The sequence below is a fragment of the Melopsittacus undulatus genome, chromosome 8, assembly GCF_012275295.1.
Source record: "Melopsittacus undulatus isolate bMelUnd1 chromosome 8, bMelUnd1.mat.Z, whole genome shotgun sequence".
NCBI lineage: Eukaryota > Metazoa > Chordata > Aves > Psittaciformes > Psittaculidae > Melopsittacus > Melopsittacus undulatus.
Genome location: NC_047534.1, coordinates 20,943,769 through 20,966,692, shown reverse-complemented (window position 1 = coordinate 20,966,692; position 22,924 = coordinate 20,943,769). Strand labels below are relative to the sequence as shown.

General features: G+C 38.4%; 1 protein-coding gene across 2 annotated transcripts; it reads left to right on the top strand.

Annotated features, from left to right (window-relative positions):
* Positions 1-12,150: 12,150 nt before the first annotated feature.
* Positions 12,151-20,436, top strand: OLFML1 (olfactomedin like 1). 2 transcript variants are annotated; one of them, XM_031050480.2, is made up of 3 exons: positions 12,151-12,569; positions 14,636-14,921; positions 17,916-20,436. In XM_031050480.2, the coding sequence occupies exons 1-3, from the start codon at positions 12,444-12,446 to the stop codon at positions 18,692-18,694; spliced, it is 1,191 nt and encodes a 396-aa protein (XP_030906340.2). In that variant the 5' UTR covers positions 12,151-12,443; the 3' UTR covers positions 18,695-20,436. The 2 variants fall into 2 exon arrangements, with proteins under 2 accessions (XP_030906340.2, XP_005150669.2); XM_005150612.3 differs by having other exon boundaries at positions 14,633-14,921.
* The last annotated feature ends 2,488 nt before the right edge of the window (positions 20,437-22,924 follow it).

Sequence of the window (22,924 nt, the reverse complement as noted above, 5' to 3'; positions counted from 1 at the left end):
TTATCCCATCCTGTGGGAGTTACATTCTTTCGATTCTCTTCCCCATCCCTCTGGGAGCAGGTGGGAGGAAGGGGGGGAGTGAGTGAGCAGCTACGTGATTCTGGGTTGCCAGTTGGGTTTAAACCGCAACATAAGGATGCTGCTGTAGCGAAAAGAAGTATCTTTTACTAATCAGGTAGCTGTGGAAACTGTTTCTCATTGAGCATAAATTGGCAGTTGCTACCTGAAGGAATCACCTTAGGTGTTTCAGAGTAAATTAAAATTCTTCTCTAAGAATTAGTCTGTGCAAAAGTCCTCCTGGGCAAACTGATTTTTTCCATGCACATTTTCCATTTTGCCTACATTCAGTTAGATTGTAGGGGATTTAAAATTTCTCATGGGATGATGTTCATTGAAAACAGGTAATTGGGATAGCACAGACTGTGAAGCTTTTGAGCAGCAAGAATAAGGCAAATGTTCTGTTTGTACCACTAGCATTATATAACCTCTGCATGGCTTTTAAAGTTTATTAGCCCAGTTGTAGACAGAAACACTAGGTAATTAGGTAGGTAAAAAAGACTCTGAAGTGTACAATTGCATTCCCAATAACTGCTTTGGAAACAGGTCCCATAATAGCACTCAGTGCTCTGTGGCATCTTTCATCCAAAGTGCATTTTGCCTATCATGTTTATGACTGAAATGCAGTAACTACAAAAAGCATAACAGCTGCTTAATAATGCCAAGCAACCAGGCAAAGTTAAGAGGGAGAAAGGAAAACTGGTTTCAACTCCTTTCAGTCAATGGCAAATTCAAGAAGAAATAAATTATTAAGAATTTACTTTTACCACACCATCCAGCTGAACCCACTCTCTGTGTTACAAAGCATATAGTTGGATGTGTAATTACCACTAACTAGTCAACTAGTTAATCCCATAACAGCTGCCATACCAGCTCAAGACAGTTTACAGGTATGCATATTCCTGTTTAAAATCCACACTCTTACTTAGCCTGGATTTGTGTCCATGTTTGTACCTTAACACACAGACCACCTTGGAAAGTATGCTAAACACACTGATGGCTTCACAACAGTTTGCCAAGACATGTGTCAGCTTGAAATTCAAGTTTCTACCCAATGAACAGGTTTTAAGAGGCAGGGCTTTTTGTTCCTACACCTACATGTTATCATAAATTGTTCCTGTTTCCATTTCAAATTCGAACAGGTTAGTTTAATTTGTGGATGATTTCAGCCTCTTTGACTGTGCATTGGAGCAGAACAAAAGGGAAAAATTAAATCTATTGCCAGTAGCAACTGCAAGGACATGATACTAGTGGTCCAGTATCTGTCACCTCCCTCCTGAGACAAGTACCTGCCCATCCTGAACTGAAAGAGCTCCCAAGAGTCAGAACCATTGCTGGACCAAAGCTTAGATCTCATGCAGCATGAACAATCACCAACAACTTATGTCCCTTGGCTGTGCATGCAAGAATTTGCTGTAACCCTAACTGCTGACAATCACTGAATCATATTCCTGTTTTTCTACACTTAGCAGAATTATCTGCATGCCTTACAATATACAGAGGACACAGGTTTAACCATCTGGCCATAGATGTCAAGCTGAGATGTTTTCCAGTAGCTGCATCTGTTTCTCTACAAAAAGCAGTGTGTTTGCAGCTTTGGGCCTGTAATATGGTAAGGATATAAACACGTTACCTAGGCTGCCACATCTTCCTTCATTACTTTTTTTGATTCATCTCTAATTCTCTAGTGTTTTCTTTCTTTGTAAGGCTGTTCATAAATATATTTTTTCAGTAAAGGTTTAATAAGGAGCTAAAGCTTATCCTATGTATTACTCCATATGTGTTATATCCCACTCACCCACCTGATACTTGAGGCAAAATTGTCAAATACAGATGGTTTTAGAAGTGCTTAGCACTACAAAGAGGAGCTCATTGCCTTCCAACAGGTTTGTAAAGCAACAGTTCCTATATTAACATCACTTTCTAGTTGGTCCAAGTTGTCTCCTGTCTGAATAATAGTTATAGATAGAAAGTTATAGAAAGGAACAAAAAAGATACTAGTGGCCAAGTCTAATCTGTCACTTATAATTATACTATGTCAGGCAGTAACATCTTTTTAAATTGCCTTTCAGGTAGACATACACAGATAATTTTGTCAAAGGATCTAAAAGAATCGACATAACACCCATTCATGTATAAACACTAACACAGCTGTCGTGGTTTAAACCCAGCCACACAGCTCATTCACTCACTCCCCACCTTGCTCCCCCAACTCCCGGAGAGTTGGGGAAGAGAATAAAAAGGATGTAGCTCCCATGGGTTGAGATAAGAGCAGTATAATAACTAAGGTATAACACAAATCACTACTGATACTACCAATAATAATAATAATGATAAAGGAATAACAACTGAAGAGAATACAACACCTCACCACCCGCTGACCAATAACTCACCCCACCCTGCCCCACTGAGCACCGACCGATACCTCCTCCAACCCCTCCCAGAGCACTATACCTTCCGGGTAACTCTTGGTTACATCCTGGGCATCACATGCTGTGGTATGGAATACCTCTTTGGTTAGCCTGTGTCAGATGTCCTTGGCCAGACCAAACATTTTAGCAGTAACTCAAAACATACTTGCTATCAGCACCGTTCCCAGCCCGAAAGTCAAAACCACAGCACTGCACCAGCTACTAAGAAGGAGAAAAATGACTGCTACTGCTGAACCCAGGACAACAGCCCATAGGATGACAGAAAAATTCTCTGCCTAACTCCATCATGACAGCACAGCATGTAAGAATGACTGCACTAACTGCTTATCCCAGACTGTTCTTAAAACTCACCCCACTGTGTTCATGGGCCCAGTACAATGACAATTCCACAGAGACTGAACAATCTTTCTGTGAGAGGCAGAAGTGTACAGAGCAGACAGTGAATTTTGGTAGAGTATTTGGAGGTGATACTTGAATATTGTATGCAGAAAAGGGAGTATCTTCCTGTTATACCAGCAGGCCTAAAAGATACAGCATTATGCTAGCTCCCAAGTGTCAGGAATAAACATGTCCCATTGGACAACTATACTGATTCAAGTGCAGAAAAGATATCCCTTGTGTACAGATGCTGCTTGTCCTCTGTTGCAGAGAACCACAGCAGGAATTTTATGTTTGAACATACGGACGAGTTAGTCATGCCCTATCAGCGAAACAAACAGAGCCAGGCTGGAGAGCTTGCAGGGCAAAACAGGTTTGTGAGGTTTTTTTATCCCTATGACTCAATAAAAGGCCATGATGGTGGCACTGAATTTCTGTTTTATTCAGTTAATAGAAACAGTTTCTGTTTGGTCAACTGAGGGCTAGAGATCTGGAAAATTTTACTACATATTATGTCTTACTGGATGGATTCAATTCTTTTTGGCTTCCCTTTTCAGACATGTGTTCTATTTCTCCCTAAGAGAAGACTCTATAGGTTACATATTTATATAACAAGATTAAATTGCTCAGCAGAAACTTACATTTCAAATCACACAATTTCAGAGAGCACTGAGCCCTGACAGGTCAAAGGAAGTAGATCAAATCTACTTGATAACAACACTGCTGTATATCCTATGACGTGTACAAATATATGTGACCTTTTTCCTGGATGGAAATAATTAATTTTGGTGATATGACAAAGCTTGAGCATGGATTCAGTATAACAACAGGCTGCTAAACAACAGGCTGACTTCTAAAGAAAAAATAAAGAAATGTGTATCTATTATTCATGACAGCTAAACATGTTTATGACCTTTTCAATCAGCATAGTGTATGAGCTTTATTATTCATCATAAACTGAACTGGTACTAGGACCACCTCATCTGATACACTGACTTTCAAATGTGATAGCTCTAACCTTAGAAAGAGAATAAAGGCCACAAAATCCATTTCTTGCATATGTGTCATTATTAGAGTTCATTTTCTGTTGGTTTGGAAGATACTATTTCTAATCTGTAGACTTTTGTGAATGTCTGACTTTTTACTCTGTTTTAGAGATTGGGTGAAGCATAATATGAAGCTTACATTAAATGGAAATGTGAAGGTGTCTTGATATGATGGGGCTTTGAAAAATGTCAGTTTCCAAAGTTGTACAGCTGACTGCTCTGCATATCCAACAAATATGCCATCTCCTGACCTGGAGCTTGTTTCTCAGGAGATTTCTCTGAACTAATGCTCATATTAATGTGCTTAAAAAAAAAAGTTCTACTACGTGCTTATTCTGTACTCAGTAGCTCAGATCCCCCTGCTTTGCACCACACTTGCTAACAGTTTATTTTGCTTAGACTCAGGGAGATCATAAGCAGGTTAACAGAGATAAAGATTGATGAAAGGTATTTTTCATACAGGATTAGAGTGAGACAGAAAACCATACCTGGGTATCTCCATTTAAAGTCAGAATATCTCCCTTTGGCTCAATTCATGGATGTGATTCTTAATTTTTAATTCATTCAGAGAAGTATGTTTGAACAGTGTAAAAACTGAACCAACTTTTCCAAAAGTAGAAATCTCAAATACTCCCACTTAGAAATCTGAGAACAGCCTTTAATGAGGCTTACCTTGAGACCAAGATTCAGCTGATAGCAAGCAGATATAAATAGCAAGAAAGATAATCGCAAATAGTTTCTTCTTTAATCACAATCTCAACTTTTAAAAATATCTGTTGAAAATACCCCTTATTTTTAATCATGACTCCTGAGTTTGGAGATGCCCCCTTTTCCTTTTTTGGTAACATGAAAAAAACAGCACAATAAATTTCAGTCACCCTCATCAAGTTCCACATGGCCCCTTCAGGGCCTTTTCTGTCCTAGTTCACCCAGTTCATACACATTTTCCTATCTTTTAGAATTTGGGTAGATTTAATTAGACACTTGCTAACACAACTCCATTGTATTCAGTTCAAGTTTCCAGTACCGTAGCTATCACCATAATCTCTGAACATGTCATCAGTGATCACTTGGAAATTTAATGTAGGGTCAGAGTTTCAGTTTTAAAAAATATGACTGAAGAGTCCTGAATTCTTTGCTGTAGTCTCAGAGCACAACACCCTGTTACACACTCTCTCCATACCTCTCAATGAACTACAGAAGTATGCATTATTCGTCATCAGTAAAAACACTTTTTACCTCCAGTTAGTGACATTTAGTCATCTCAAAAGCAAGGCTACTCTAATAAGTTTTAACAGCTTTCCCAGACATACACAGATCCCTTCTCTCTTCTTTGCAGTTATAGACAGGTTATGAATCCATCTTTTCAGTGCAATGATAAATGAAACAACACTGAAATATGATGAAATGTTGCCATATCAATCTCTAGTATTGCTCTCCCTCTCCCCCCCCCCCAAAAAAAAAACAAACAACAATCAAAAAAACCCCAAAACCAAAAAACAAACCAATGTCTCATTATAGGCATTTAAAATTTTAAAAATGCTTTTTCATGTTTTTACCCTGGGAAGATTTAATGTGATATTTAGGAAACACAAGTCATGCATCACACCCAAAATACCTGTTTCAAAGCCAAATATAACCACAAAACAACAACTGGCATTGTCAACTGACCTGAGCTGGGCAGTTGTCGTCACCCTTTCATGTAAATATTCTGAGTTTAAAACAACATCATTTGATTACTGTACTTTTGCAAACGGGTTTAATGAATATGAACATTCAGGCAAACCAAATTTTAGTGAGAATATTCATGAGCAGATTTCACACTATAAAACAAGAAAAAAAAGAGGGGAAAAAAGAGTTTATATTGAATTGTACAATTCAAAGTTTGTTTAGTTTCAGAGTTATACAGATGTAAGCTTCACAGTAGGGGAAACAGATCAACAGAACATCCAATTCTGGGTTTTACAGCAAGCAAACAAACAATTCAAAATAATCACACATGGTTGGTTTTCACAATGGCAATTCTGTGACTTGTGTCCATATCAAATCCTGTGGATTATTTCAATACTTTACACATAAGTCTCCTGCAGTTCCTCTACATCTTCAGAACTACTCTCATCACAATCTCCCCAGATATCCCCATCCCAATCCTCCAGGTCTATACCCACAATCAACTTCCAAAGTTGGACAGTGCTGGGGTTTGGACTTTTCTTTTTTCTCATGCTAGCATGATTTCAATTCTTTGTCCAATAAACACATTCACTGTCTTTCTCCTTTCAGTTCCTATTTCAACCAGTCCATCTGCAACTGCTTCTCCAAATCATTTGCTGCAAAATAGTCCTGTGCCAGTACAAGGCACATGCCCAATATGGTGCACATCCTTTCTTTACCATCTCCACCATATCCACAGCACTCTAGGAGTGTCTGTAGGAGAGTCAAACCACTTCTCTTTTGCCCATTGTGCACACAAGGTGAAAGGATGCATCCATGCCTCCCTAACAATTCTTCTATGGACATCCTGCCAACGATGTCAATTTAGATGTTGCTGAACCAATAAACTGAGGCTAAGCAAAATTTATTGCTCAAACTCAGCTAAAGCTCCACCATCAGCTACAGGTTTGGGGTGTCACATGGCCTCACCACTACCCTGCTGCTCTCACAGCTGATGTCCAGCGACCCAACGTGTGCCATCACCCACCTTCACAGGGAGGGCTCTCCCCTCGACCAGCTCCCAGCCGCAGGGAGAGCCCCCGGCTGCAGGAGCTCTGCCCTCAGGAGCAGCAGCTCAGAATAGCTGCCCCGGGGGCTCCTTCACACCCTGGGCCAGTCTGACCTGTGAGCAGCTATGGTCACGTACCCTATGGGCTCAGGCCCCGCTTCCTGCCCCTGAACCACCACCGCCACCGTGTGGACCGGACAAGAGCTGTGCACGAAAGAGTTTTCCCTGGAGCCTGTCTCAGGGGAAGATTTGGTGGGATTTGGCCAAGGCTTTGGTTGGGGCTTTGGCTGGGGCTTCAGCCAAGATGCTCCCAAGAACTGTGGCCCCTCCAACTCCTAAGGCTGGTCCTCACTTGCTCAAGTGGCTGGCAAAAAAGACTTTCCCCCTTTTCCTGACTCCTTTTGCTGGCTTCATATACACTGATGCCTGTCTCTGCAATTGCAGGCACCTAGCTCTTGCTTCACTCTTATGCATAGGGTAGAAAGTGATTTTAAGTAGAAAAATATTTAAGAAAAGATTTAATCAATATTTGTGTTTCTCTCTATCATTTTGGACCATCTGAAACATACTTCCTTATGTCTGGTTTATCCCATTCAGAGTTTGGAAACAGCTTGTTTCAGTGATGTTTGCCTTTCAATTCTAAAGGCTTGAGAGCCGCCTAGTGGAGGCCTTTCTCTGAATCCCAAAATTCAGCAGTCTTTAACACAGTGTTACATTCCTTACTGATATCACTACTGACACTATTCTCGTAGCTGAACACCACTTAAGGAAATCAACTGGATTTCATATGTTTGTCTTTTTTACAAAAATGTGAATCACCCTCTAAGATATAGAACTGAAAGTAGTTTACAAAAAAAATAAGACAGAATTGGAAATGTTGGGTTAATTAGAATTAATTCATTGGAATCAATAACAAAAATATTTTCTAACCTCACAGATCCCAGCATTAGACAACCTATATCAATGGTATAGTGGCCAGTACTAACAAGAAATGTGACTCTGTAGACCCAAGTCTGAACAAAAATAGAAAATACAGAAGGCAATACACTACATATAATTAATCTAATGCATCATTATTTTTTATCAGCACCAAAACCTGATGAATTAGGCAACTGTAAACCAAAGCAAAATTGCAATTGCAAACAAAATCCCATTATTTCAGATAGCTATACCTTTTTCTTTTGTTTTGCTCGTAACACATTTGACTAATGATCATGAGATACAAACCCACGAGGCACATACGCACTCATGTATGAGTGAGGAGTAGCTGAGTAGCAGTTATTCTGTTGCAGGTTTGTACAAGGTCAGTAATGTAGAAAGCTGTAAAACAGACTGTGCCTGATGCTTTTTTTAAATCTATCTATTATTGTTTTACATGTAGAGGTAAACCAAAGATGAATAACATAACCAGCCCTGTTTTAAGCCAGTCTTGTCTTCAGGAGTAAAACCTGATGTATATATATATATATCTATATGTATATCTGTATCTGTACCTATATCTGTATCTATATCTATATATATATGTGTATTACTCATCTGTAAGACACAGGAGCAGGGTCTTCCCACCTTTTTCAGGTGGGAGAATAACATTTTCCTACAGCATTAGGAGAGCATTAGGAAGAGTATTAGGAATAGCATTAGGAGAGCAAGTAAAAGCCAAGGAAGAAAAGTGAGGGAGCCTGGGAGTCAGGGATGTTCACAAAGCTCAGAAAGAAAAATGTGAGGCTGTGTTTACAGTGCACACTGTGAGTCTATTAGCATCACAGACATGGACAGATCCAACAATGACACAATGAGGTTTATGTGTTATGGCTCTGGTGGGACAACAATTATGTCTCGTGGTTCCTGGGAGGAACTAAGGCATCCCTACAGGAAGCTTCAGCGGGACTGGAGGTAAGTCAAAAAACTGAGGAAGACATGGAACAGGAAGCTACAACAGTGATGTGGAAGAGCTGGAGATCTGCAATAAATCAAAGAGACTCATCTCTGACAAGACAAGGAGGTTCCTTGAGCAGTAATCTCAAGGTCTCCATGGCTGAGGTTCTATCTCATCCTGGGTTCAGCAGTAGAAGTCATTTTTCTCCTTAGCAGCTGGTGCAGTGCTGTATTTTTGACTTTCAGCCTGGGAACAGAGCTGATAACACCGATAACAGTTACTGCTCAAATGTTTTGTCTGACCAAGGACTTTCCCAGTCTCATGCTCTGCCAGGGAGGAGGGGAAGCAGGGAAGAAGCAGAGACAGGACACCTGACCCAAACTAACCAAAGGGGTATTTTGTAGCACAGCACTTCATGGCCAGGATGTAAACTGAGAGTTACCTGGAAGGTCTAGATCACTGCTCAGTCGAGCTGGGTATCAGTGGGTGGTATTGTATCCTCTTCCCTTGTTATTTCCCTTATCATTATTACTATTGGTTGTAGCAGTACTGGTTTGTGTTATACCTTAGTTACTGGACTGTTCTTATCTCAACCTGTGGGAGTTACATTCTTTCTGTTGTCCTTCCCATCCCTCCAGGAGTTGGGGAAAGAAAGGCAGGGGGGTGGAGTAGACTGCGTGGTTCTGATTTACAGCCTGGGCTTAAACCAGGACACTCATGATAGACAAGATTTCTCCATCATGAGTGTGATGCAGAAATGAGATTCTGCGTAGAAGTAAACTCAAGAGTTCGCTACATCCCGCTTGACTGTAACAGGACTTGCAAGTACCAGAGGGCTGCATATTGCTGCAGAAAGCCTGACTTATTGTGGTCCTGCTCTAGTTTTACCAACTGAAATGCTAGAAAGAAACTTACTTTTAAAACAGAAACACCAGCAAAATATAGTGTGTAGTAGTGTAAGAATGAAATAATATCTTAAAGAAATGACATTTTTTCCCCATCCAGCATCTGAAATCAAAATCATGACATAGATGAGGAACTGAAAACACCTATTTTTCATTTGGAAACTTCAAATAGCTGTCAAAACAGAGACACCAAATGGCGAAAATGTCAAATAAGTGCAGCAAAGAAGCACCAATGGCAGGAAAAGAATACCATCTTACCCAGAGAGTGGACAAAAACAGTGAAAAGGCATATACACTTATACTGACATACTTGTTTCCTTTTAGAAGTTTGCCTGTCAAGTTGACATAGTAATAAGAAACCTACTCCAGGAGTATTTCATAAGAGAAAAAGTGTTCCTTGAGATAAGAATAATCTTTCTGCTCTGTTGGTGTGTAACATCTTGTGCACTGAGATTAATTTCTTCCCAGGCATGCCAAGCAATCCTGCTTTAAATTATTATCATAAATGTATATATATTAAATACATAGCTAATATGTAGCTGGAAAAAAAATGTATATGAATATACCTAGGCAGAACAGAACTGGAAATTATAGAACAAATTAAAAAAAAAACCCATCAACAAAAGCAAAACCAACAAAGCTCCATTCTTAACCAGATGCTATAACATGCCCTCCCAGAATACAGCATCTGACATGGACCATCATTGCCATTTACCTAGAGATTATGGTTTAGTAAGCATGGGAATGTCTCATTAACAGAAATCCTTCAAAGATTCTGGTCTTTCAACTGCTGGCAATTCTAAGCAATGATGGAGCAATATTACAAAATCCAGTTTCTTATGCAACATGCTTAACCTTATAAAGTATGCTTAGAAGTTCAAGATACTTTGCTTTGTAGATAATTTGTCCCTTTTTTTAAGATGAAAGAAATAAATTATATATTTAAATCTTGACTTTAAAGTATGTTTTCTTGAAAGTTTGTCTTATTTTGCTTAGGCCATTTTATTTGGTTAGGTGATCTGGATTCAAATAGAAATAAACCTGCTGTGAAACTGATAAATGACATTGTTCATCTAGTGAAGTCTGAGGAATTGTCTGCAATTATAAAAAAAAAAAATGTAATATCTCTTCTAAGGAAAAACTTTCAGTAAGGAGTTCTGCCTGGACTGATGCTTCACCATACTCCAAGAGACTACTGCCTTATATTAGATGGCAACCTAGATTACAAACTGCAGTGAAAAAGAATATTAAAAGTCATAAAGTTGAGTTGCTGCTTCACATTACCTTAAGGTAGGACTTGCAATCACAAGTTAAGTCAGGCTTGTTCCAAACTGCAGGCAAACTGTGATAGATTTTATTTTACAAAGATATATGAATCCTCCCTCCCCTAAATGAAGAAATCAGCCTATTGAATTCCGCAGTTTTCATCTCCTGGTCATTACCTTAGATTATTGTGATAGACATACCAAACTCGGAGAACAACTCAAAAGGATTCCAGGTTCACCTAGGGACTTAGAAAAGGAACTGGTTTCCTGTATTCTACCCTAGTGTTGAAGCTGATCGTTCTGTGGGAGACAGCACACTTTCTCAAGATGTACCATAGGAATAATCAAGAAAGACCACACTTCCTAGGATGTCTGTTCTCAGTGCATAACGCTTTAAGGATCCAACTTTTTGTCCTCTCAAACATAAGTTCTGGAATAAAGTGAAATAACACTGGAGTTTAGAACCAAGTGCATCGCTTGGTATAGAACTCTTTGTGCATCACTGATTTCACCTTTAAATAGAAACTGGCAAATTATTTATGCCTTTTAAGATGAAGCAATATTACAATAAAAATACTTATCTATGCATTTCTGTAAAATTTGCCTGTAAAGCATGCATACCTTGCAACAAGCAAGCAAACAGCAGTAAAAATCTGCCTGCTGTGTCACATTTTCCTGAATTCTAGCACAAAACGCATGCTCACATACAAGGTAGTCAGAAAGAAAAGAAAAAAAAAGCTGTGTAACTATGAGGGGAAAAGAAATGTAGAGAAAAAAATGGAACTTAAAAACAGTGAAGAGGTGGAGAATTCTGAGAAAGACAAACAGAGATATCCTGTTTAGATTCAGATACAAAGAGCCTTCTAACATCCTAACACACAGTTTCCTAGCAAATACAGTGTTAGCATAGCCATGCATATTTCCAGAGAAGGCTTTCACTCATGGAAATGATGAAAAAGATTAAATAAATATTTCCTCAAATGCAATAGGCCCACAAAAGTTAATTACAGATAATTTTTAAATCATCCTGAGTGGAATTATTGTCGCAAAATAAGAGACCTATCAAGGACTACATTAAATTGACACAAAACTGTGTTAAGTATTTTTATTGTATCTGGAAAAGTACTGAAGGACAAGCAAAAAATTAAAAATATTTTTTCAGTCCTAGTGTCTCACTCCAGATAGGCTGAATACTGAAAGTGAAAAAAATTGATTTAGATTGTTTTACAGTAACAGCTGTGGTTGTTGAAATAGCTACAGACATTATGCAGATCTCCCTGTTAAGGAATGACCAGTGCTCCACTGACTGAATCTATGCTGACTTAGACCAGCTACATACTGCACACAGTGTTGGTCACATGGGAAGGCAGATGGGAGGAAAAAGAAAGGAAAACAAATTATTTTTATTTGTATAAAATTTGGCCTACAGGCTTTATGTGACTCAGTACTGAACATCTGGGATTGATCAGAGGATCACAGACTGGAAAACAGTCATATGGCTTCTAGAAATAAACACATTCAGCTCCTCTTCCACGATTTATTTTTTTAATGGCAAACTGAAACTGCCATTTTAAGTCTTTTTAATACTTGCAGCCACGGTATTTTTAACTTTTTAGTAATTTTTAGTATTACTTTTTCACATCACGGCATCAGACAACTCTTAAATTGCATATAATCCTGGACTGTCAGTAGTGTTTGGGATTGCCATCCACACACAGAGACACACTTAATTCACTACTGTTTTGCTTCAGGATTTTATGAAACAATGGTAGTCTTGCAACTTCGATTTTTATTAGTTTCTTTCCTAACAAGCACCATGGGAGCAGCACAATATATGATGCAAGATGCAGCATTGATGAATTACATTGACCGGCGTTTCCTGTCTTTAGAGGTATGTGCTAGTTGTATAATTCTGCAAGGAGGTTTGAAAATGTAAGAAGTTTCTTCTATGTATATGAACACACAACAGTCTGCATGATAAACAATATAAGGGAGATAAATTTCCAGCTTTTTCAAATAAGTAAAATTGTAGCTAAATCTTTAACTATAATGATTCCTAATTACCACATTATTATTTACTACAGGATATGACTTCATAATGTTATATTCTTATTCTGTTATCACTTGTATTATTTTACATCAGTAAATTTAGCTAGATATACAAATATTTATAGCACTGTCACAATCCATCATAGGGAGTAGTGTAACTGTATTGTTACCAGTAGAATTACTACAGACAATAAGGACACTAATAGATATCAGGTATTTTTCCTTTGTACAGATGAGCATACCTGGAAGAAAGTTTAAAACATATTTTTGTAAACTAGCAGCATATTTGCATTCTAACTAGGAGCTGAAATAATCCCCTTAGAGCTGTGAGGCTGAAATAGACATTTGCTTTCAGTTAATTACACAAAAGCACCAGTACCACCTTCTTTTTCTGCAGCAGAAAACTACCAGAACTTCAAAATCCCTTTTCAATATAGCATGCTGTATTCAATAGCATGCTGTATTCATACATAGTAAATTTTAAGTCACTAACATGTCCTTGGCTCCTGACTTGTATTGCAGACTCTTAGAGAAGCTTTAACTTGCCTGATCTTGCATTCCCTTTTTGTACAAAGCTCTCGCTGCTCTTATCACAACACAGAAAAATCAGAAGGATTAGCCTGGTATTCTGTTCTCGTTGTATAGACTAAGATTTAAATTTTCTTAGCCACTGTAGGAATAACTTCACATGGTCATTTGCATTTATTTAGCACCCATTAAAAATGATGCAATTCTACTTGTGGCATTTGGTGCAAGCGACAAGAAACAAAGTACAAGAAAAAGGGTGAGGCAGATCTTGAAGAGAACACCTGAAAATACTTAAAATTGTAGAAAGTGCAACATCCTGGAAACTTATGGTCACATATAAGTAGGCGGGGGGGGGGGGGGGGGGGGGGGGGGGGGGGGGGGGGGGGGGGGGGGGGGGGGGAGGGGGGAAGGAGGACACGACACAATGAGCACTTTTCAAAACAAACAACCACTGCCAAGTATACTTGGAACACCTGCATACTGCAAACTCATTTAGCAAAACTCAGACATCCCCTATTCAAACACCACCACCTTATATAAAACACATGAAACCTGTGCTTAAAAGACCAAATCAGAGCAACCAAGTTAGGTCTACTGTGATTCTGTGTTTGGGTTTATATATCAGTTCAATTTCCTCACCTTCTCAAAGTGGCAGTTGGGCTTCTGTTTTCAGGCCACCTATGATCTTCATAAAAGCAGATGCTTTAGAACTGAGAAACCATTTTCCTCACCTTTAAAAACATTGATAAGTTGAATCTAGGTATAAAGAAAGATCTGTTGTTGGGTGTGTTTTGTTTTTAAATAGAGCAAAAAAATGACAAAAAAAAACCAGCACCCTTCTCAAATACAGGATTTTAATTTTCTATTTTAAATGAATGAAAACCAGCCACACTAGATACTCTCTTGGTCAGAAGAGGTGTATTTATGTGAAATGTTCACGTTTTAGATTTCAATCAGAAAAACTTTTGTGACCGCTTCACCAACAGTCATACAGGAGCTCTGAAAAGTTTCTGGAAAGCAAGAAGTCAGAGATCATGTGCACTTAAGTGTCTCTGGCTGCTTCCACCAGAGCACTTTTCCCACTTAGGGCAACAAAATGAAGTATCTGGTGGTCAGTAACCACATCAAGAAAACAAATGTGTTTTTTTTGTCCAGAGTTGTGAATGCTAATGTTAGTCTAATGTGTCCATTTCATGTAGATAAACAGCAACAGACCATCAGTTTGAAATAGATGGGGGGGGGGGGGGGGGGGGGGGGGAAGGGGGACTGGAAAGGAAAGAACGATGCAGTCTTTAAAGCAATCATGAATGAGGTTGTAATCATATATCAGAATATACATGTTTATCCATGTATTTTCTTCCTGTGTTCTAACTCAAGAAGAGGCTGGAAAAATGCAACCAAGACATACTGGATTATGTGGAAGAATTCCGAGACTTTTCAAAGATGGTACTGTCACGCCTGGCACAACTAAACAGTTATAAGGCTGAGGTTAAAAGTGAAGTAGAGAATTTACTAACAAGAATTGAACGAGCACAGAGGGACATTGACTACTTTGGATCTGTCACAGTTTCTAATACATGTATAGAAGTACATGAAGACCTGGTGAAACAGCAGCTATTTGAAGAAGCAGAAACAAAAAAGAAACTTAAGCTCATGCTTAATGCAAGTAAGAACAGACTACTTTTCAGAAATTTGATGTGAATGAGCCAGTACATGCATGCTGATACAGGGATAATTTGCCTGTGTAAATATTAGACAAAAAAAAAAAAAAAAAAAAAAAAACACTAAAAAAATAGCATGGGAGAGGGAAGGAAGAAAGCACAGTTCAAACACTTATTTTGCAGATACTTTGCTGCCTATCAAAATGGTTCGTTGGAAGCTGCTTTTTATTAGAAAGTTATGTAAAAAGCCTCTGTAGGTACACCCTTGCAAAGCCACAGAAAAAATGCCAGTGCATTTCCGAGTATTGCCGCTCTGCCAAGAAATTAATGGTGGTCTTTGTTTATTGGTGTGAGCAGGGGTCAAAAGCTCAACTCAAAGGAGAGCTAACAACTTAATAAAAGGACTTAGTTAATTTCTACAATCTGTGTCTGTTTTACTGTCCTCTGTTATTCTTTCTCTCCCTCTCCCTTCCATGTATTTTGTCACAAGAACACACTGGCTTAGCTGCAAGCAAAGCTCAGTTCCTGTCTGAAAATTAAGTGGTAAGGTACTTAGTATGAAAAATATATAAACAACCTATACCTTAAAAAAATAAAGTTTTATAAGTATCTTTGCCTTAGGAAAGTTGGTTATAGATGTAAATAATATATTGTAGACATATTTGAAGTAGTCTGTTTCTTTTTCATTCAAAACTAGGAAGAAACTAAAAATAAACAGTAAGAAATATAACCTGCTTTTTTAAAAAGCTGGGTGAAAGATCTTTAGCATCATTAATTTTACAATTCTACTACCTTCAACACAGTTAGATTTAATCTTACAAATAAGTTTATAATATAATAAAAGATTAATAAGGCAGATGGTAACAGAAGCAATCACCTATTCTGATTCTAAGGTCTAATATTACCCCACAGCTGAACGCTCTGAATATCAAGATTTCTTTTTCCATACATAGATTTTTTGAACATTAGGCATTTTTTTGAGGCAGCAAAAATGTAGGATTCTTAAACTGACTGTGGTAAGGACACAGAAAAAATTATCTTTATAAGTTTTAGAGGGAAAAAAAATACTTTCCATTTCCCTTATTGGAAATTATTAATTTTATTGCAATATTTCATAGCAACTTTATTTTCATCAGTACCAGTCAAAGGCTTGTCCCACTGATGCCAATGGTAAAATTAGTCCCTGTGCAGATTTTACAGCACTTAGAAAAAAGTAGCAAGACCTAGCAAATAGCAGCTCTGCTTCTATGTTATCATATATTAGCCAGAAGTTACAATTATTTTGCAGAGCTGTTCCAGAACTCTAGCAAAAAAAAAAAATGTGGTTTAAGTCCAACTTTGTTTTAGGTTCAAATTCACAAAGACTTTAACAATCACGTAGAATCACTGTTTTTACATGCAGTAGTTGATACCTCATCCTGCTTTGGTGGGAAATGGGAAATGATCTGTGCATTTGGGGGTATGATAAGAAATAGTGAGCTTTAAAGATATTATTGTGGAGAATGTGGAAAAAAAACAGTAAACTTTTTTCCCACTGTAAGTGCCTCTGTTTCTCAGTCTTCCTCCAATCTGTTTTGAAAGCCAGAGAGTGAAAATTCTCTCAAAAAAGAGAGATATTATTCATAGATTTCAGTTGTCAATCAAATTATCTCTCCTGCAGAGGAAGATAGTGCTAAGGCTGGCTAGGTATTTGGATGCAACAGGTTTTTTAAGTTTTTAGAATCTATCTAATCAATAAATATTAGCTTTGGGAAAGCTTGCTCAAGGAAGGTGCATCTAGAGTGAGAACTCTCATGGTCCATGCTGTAGCAGCATATCTAAATGCTTTGGTTAGAGGGTATCAGTACACACAAATTACATAAAGGTTGCTCTCTACAGACAACTGGAATCCTGCCACTGACTTCAATAGGTTCATATCAGGCCAAACAACGAGGCTGGTTTTGCTTTCCTTATTTCATCTACTGCCAGAGTTTTCTGCCTTAGGGCTATGTTCTGTTTACTAAAATAGATGCACTTCACTAAAGGCAATTCTTTAAACTTCAAATAGTGTCTCTTGTAATTTATGAGTGCCTTTGGTAAACGAGTTTGCTAATATGCTTTGCAGTAGAATTTTTCCTGAAAAGGATGATACTGGATAAAGATCTTGGCATCTGGATGCCCAAGTTTTTGACAAATGTGGTGTTTTTTGGTCTCAAGCATCTGTTGAAAGTGCATACAAAATGTAATGAAGCCAAAACTATGGCTTGCTCTCTGATGCTGCCAATTTTGTGTCTATAGCGAGCTAAACAATTAAGTAAATCTCCAGGCCATGCTTGTAGCATAAGAATTGCTAGCACACTTCATTTAAAGCCCACCTTAATGTATAAGCATTCACAATCAATTGTGATACATTTATTTGTCCTAGTTCCTTTGTTTTGCAGGTGTTGGGAAGGGAAATGGTAAGATTACTGAATGTTTTGACTTTCTCTTATAATAATGATCTATTTTTATTTGACATTATTAAAAAAAATAAAAGAGGCTAACAGACAATAAGAGAATTCCTGAAACAAAAAAGCTATACACATGGCATACCAGGAAAATGGATTTTAATTAGTATGCCTTCAGTAAGTTTGATTATTTTACTGTGTTGATTTAAAGCAGAAGTAACTTCTCGGAAGTAAAAATTAAAGCCCTGTAAGTTCTGACAGGCACAACCATAGAATCACTGACTATGCTCTTGCTCACTTTTCAGGTACACCAATAGACTCTGTTTTGGATAACACTGGTCTCATAGAGTAGAAAAGAGCAGACTATTGTAACGAAGTTATGAAGTTTCCTTAGGAGGAGATGCTGAATATATTATGTAAAATTAGTTTCAACACTACTTATCATAGCCATGCTGCTGACACCTTTACTGTTATATTAACATACCTCTTATAATAGGATTAAAAGGAAACTAAGTAATTCAAAGAAATTATATTTTAATTAATTTTTTCTCATATTTGGGTGTTTCTTTGCAGGTTGTGACCACATGCTTGCAGGTATTAAGTCCCTAAAGATATTTAAGAAGACTGGAGATAAGCATGGCTCTTGGATGAAAGATCCTGGCAAAAAGCATGCAAAGATCTATTTATTAAATGGTTCTGTAAATAATGTTCTTTTTGAATTTGCAAATATCATGACATTCATGGAAAGCAATCATATGCTAAAAGCTCGCAAAGTCACTCTGCCATTTCCCTGGCAAGGAACTGGCCATGTCATATATCAGGGTTTCCTGTTCTATCACAGATACGGCTCCTTAAATGAAATAATTAAATTCAATATCCAGAAAAGAAACATAACTGACCAAATGCTATTGCCAGGGGCTGGAAGAATTCCTGCTTATCAGCTTACTCCACCTACAAAAATAGATCTTGCCATTGATGAGCAAGGGCTCTGGGCAATACATGCAGAACCAGAGACTGAAGGAAACATTGTAATCACTAAAATCAACCACATAACCATGGCAGTAGAGCACACCTGGGACACATCATGCAATAGCAAAGATGCTGAAGCAGCTTTCATGACATGCAACACACTCTATGTTGTCTACAACTTTCCAAGTGGAGGCACCTCTCGCATACAATGTGTTTATGATGTTTTGGATGCTGTAAATACTTATGAAACCCAAGTATTGCATTTTCCAAAGCGTCAGGGTAGCCATTCCACTATACATTACAATCCTAAAGAAAAACAGCTCTTTGCTTGGGGTGATGGATCCCAGATCATTTATAAGCTGCACACAAAGCAAAAACTTTAGAATCTTTAGCAACATTTTTTAGAATCTTTATCAACTTTTCAAGTACACTTAAAAGCTATCAGCCCCATGTCGAGGTGATCATTAAAGTGTATTAAAATTACATTATTCCCATTTGTTACAACCTTCATCTATTTTGCATTCATTTAGGCTTTCATAACCAGTGATCTTAAACTAACGTCCAATTAATAATATGTAAGGACTCCATTAACACGAATTACATGATGATCCAACACCACATAGGTACTCACACTGCCAAATCAGTCTTAAAGACTAAAGCTAATTAGAAAAAAACAAACAAACAAAAACAAACAAACAAAAAAAAACCACAGAAAAAAACCCCAACCCCAAACCATACAAAACAAAACACAAAAAAACAATCCATCTCTGCCACGTTCTTTTCCTGTCAGAACTACATATTCCACTTCAGCACCACAGAAATCAAATCAGAAGTCCTTCCTCTCAATACAAATTACTTGACAGCTTTCGCTACCCTGAAGCTCACTGTAGGAAGCCTTGTAAGCACTATAAAATCACACACTTCCAGGGAAATGATCTATAAAGATAATTTAGAAGGAGAGATTTATTTTATTACAAAGTATCCTCTGAAATAAGGTTTATTTCTAACATATGGTTGTTGCCCATTATATCAAGGCTATTCATTATCATTGAACATCTAGAATATTTCCATGACATTTCCACACTTCGGTTATCCATATAGCTGTACAGTCCAATTTTGATCCTGATAATACATTAGCTGCAGTTACATATTCACTTCTGACAGCTTTAGTTTGCCACCTTTCTTTTTTTCCAGTGTATTACTGCCTATGTGTCAGAAGGAATGCTCCTAGGTGATACCTTCTGCATCAGACACTATTTTAAAATGGTTTACATATCACTCATTCAGCATCTAGCTGTGAGGCATTTTCTCAATACTTCAAAGTGTTTCCACTGTCCATAGCAGAATTGTCATCATATGACTCCAGCGAAATACCTATACAGAAAAGGTGGCCCTGATGAGCAAAGTAGTGCATGTGAAGGCATGTCACTGATCATTCCTGGATTTTTAAGTAACAGAGGTACTCTGGGCAAATGCAAACACATTTTTGTTTTAAAAATAAAATTAAAACCAAACAAACAAGCAAATCAAACAAACAAAAGAACCCACAACCAAACCCTAGGCCTTTACTTGTGAAATGCAGGTTTTTGGATTTTAATGACAGCTGCATCTTTGTTTAGTAACAAGAACAAAAAATGGTGCTTGAAAGGCAATCCACAGCTGTTTGCACAGAAAGCCCATTTTGTTCTTTACACTGAAAGAGCTGTTGCTCTGTTCAAAAGTAACTTCAACAGAACAGCCAAACATCCGGGAATGATTCTGAAATGTAATTCCAGCTAAGAGTGCATGGACTGCTGAGTTGCAACACTGCTACTCTGCTTTTAGCAAATAAACTAATCATTCTAAGCAGCCTTAATGACTATAGCACTATTTCTGTGTTGCAGAAGCCATAGGAAGCACAGTTAAAGAAAAGATACCCTCAGGCTGAAAGTAATGGGTGTTGGAACTGTGCCACTATGGGTCAATGACAGATTCAACTATCTGGCCTCCTCTTCCTCACCTGTAAAATTACAAACACAGAAATACAAAACAGTATTAGCTACCTTAGGAATGCTTCAAGATCTTTTATTGCAAAAGGATGTGCAATTTTTTTAACTAATGAATAAAGGCTTTTGATGTAAATACAGATTGAGTCTCCTCTTTAGAAAAGGCATTCTTGGAATATACCATGTGCCACACAATTAAACAAAGAAAGCCAATGCTATTATATTGTACAGAGAGGTCAATAAGCAGTCCTCAAAAGTTCAGACAGGGCTCTTGCTGAAACTCGCTGCCCTAGAAATCCAAGCTTCAAAATGAATTAAAGGTAATGCCAACTTTTGATAAAAAGAGAACGTTTTGTAAAGATGAATTTCACTAGATTGTCATACTGAACAAACTGAAAAAGAAAATTAAAAAAGAAATAAGAATAACAAAGTTTTCTTAAATCTGAAAACTGAGGTTCATTTACTCTCTCGTGTTGTTCTAAGGTTCTCGTGTTTCAGCATGTTTTTCCAAGGGATACAGCTCAGGGGTTTCTGGAAATGAGCATGAGGAAATAAAACCAAATTTATAAGGAACTGAACAGGTATTGGTCACCTCAAAAAGATTTGCATTGTCCTGCTTCAGACTGAGGTTTGCTAGTGTCAGAGATGTGGAAACCCAGCTCAACTGAATGAACGCACAAGACTTCCAAAGAACACGTTCCACGCTGGCTTTTTGCAAAGCAGATCAGATGGTTAAAGCATCTCGAGACAATCCACAGCTCTTACCCAATCGGAAGGTACACGCCTCCTTCCCAGAGAGTGACAGGGTCAATGCCTCTACTGGGACATGCTTATGGGTATTCAATGCCTTCTGCTAGTGCAAGGCTAAGAAGAAATGTCGTCAGAGATTTCCCCACCATGAACTGCTAGGGAAAGTAGAAGGTAGGAAGAAGAAAACATTAGATCAGACTAGTTGAGTTGGAAGAGACTTCTGAAGAGCATCTAGTGCAAACTGCCTGTGCCATGTTGCAGGCACACATTCAATTTTTCCAGACGAGTGTTCCCATGCATTGGCTGTCAGCATGTCAATACAGCAGAGCAGAAAATAGTGTGAAATTTCCATTTTAAAAAAACTGTATTTATTTAAAACTCCATTGCAGATGGTTCAGATAGGCTTCTTGTAGCACACAAGAGGACAGACTGTAAATCCATTTAATCTCATGGGAAATCAGTCCTGCCTACCACAGCCACTCCATTCTCACTCAACTGAAAAATGGAGCCTTCTGACAGTACTCCCTCTGCAACTCTTTCTGTCTCTTGCCCACAGCCCTTGCTAGGAAGAAGATAATATCCATAATCTTAATTTTTTAAATACTGGTGATCTCTTCATTACATTTATAAATGTGTGTCACAGCCCGGATCAAAGATCACAACGAGTGAATCTGGACTCGAGTGATACACGTAGCTGAGCAGAGGCTCCGTCAAGGGGTCAGGGTCCAGTTGGAGAAAAGCCCAGTGCTGGACCCTGTTTCATTCATGATCCCAGGAGTGAAATTAAGACACAAACAAGGTCAAGTACTTTGTGGATGTGTTAATCTGATTTGTTTAGTTCCCTTGGGAGAGGCAGCAGTTACAAACTGCATGTTTGTTACAACACTCCAAATTAATTGAATGAGACAAGGAATAATACAAGGTAAAACTAAACACATAGCAAAGCCACATAACAAACAAAATCAAATTTGCTTGATCCATGGGCCTCCCAGAAGCCAGGAAAAATGGTCAAACTCCCATCCTTTCCAGGTTTGGACAGGAATATGAGCCAATTTTTGGATTCTGGATGTGATTCATTTGACTATTTTACCTTTCTGTGATTGCCTTTTCCTCTTTTTATAATGAGCTGGAGGGAGTACCTCTATTTTCATGTCACATCTTACATGTTCCTGGTGGACCAACTTCCCTGCTCTTGCAGCCAGCTCTTCAACTGCACCTGTCCACAGCAATTCATGGGATAATGGGCAGGGATACCTCACACCATTCCTCCAGATAATGGATGGAAGAGAATTATCTCAGCTCTATCCCACTCATCTCTCAGGCAATGGAGGGTGGCATTCCATTTCAGCTCTTCACACCCTTCTCCCAGGTAATGGATATTGGAATCTTAACTCCTCCCATCCATCTCTGAGATAAGAGACAGGTGGAATTCCATCTCCTGTTGTGTTTTAAGCCCACCTGGTAACTGAGAACCTTGTTCACTTCCCCCACTTGTTCCTCCCCCCTTCCCGGAGGGATGGGGAGGAGAATTAAAGAATATAAATCCCAGGGGTTGAGATGAGAACAGTCCAGTAACTAAGGTAAAACAAAAATCACTGCTGCTACCACCAATAATAATGATGATAAGGGAAATAACAAGGGAAGAGAATACAACTGCTCACCACTCGCTGACTGATACCCAGCCCGACCTGAGCAGCAATTGTTCCCTTCCGGGTAACTGCCCCCAGCTCTACTTACTGGGCATGATGTGCTGTGGTATGGAATACCTCTGTGGTCAGTTTGGGTCAGGTGTCCTGTCTCTGCTTCCTCCCGGCTTCCCCTCCTCCCTAGCAGTGCATGAGACTCAGAAAGTCCTTGGTCAGACTAAACATTACTGAA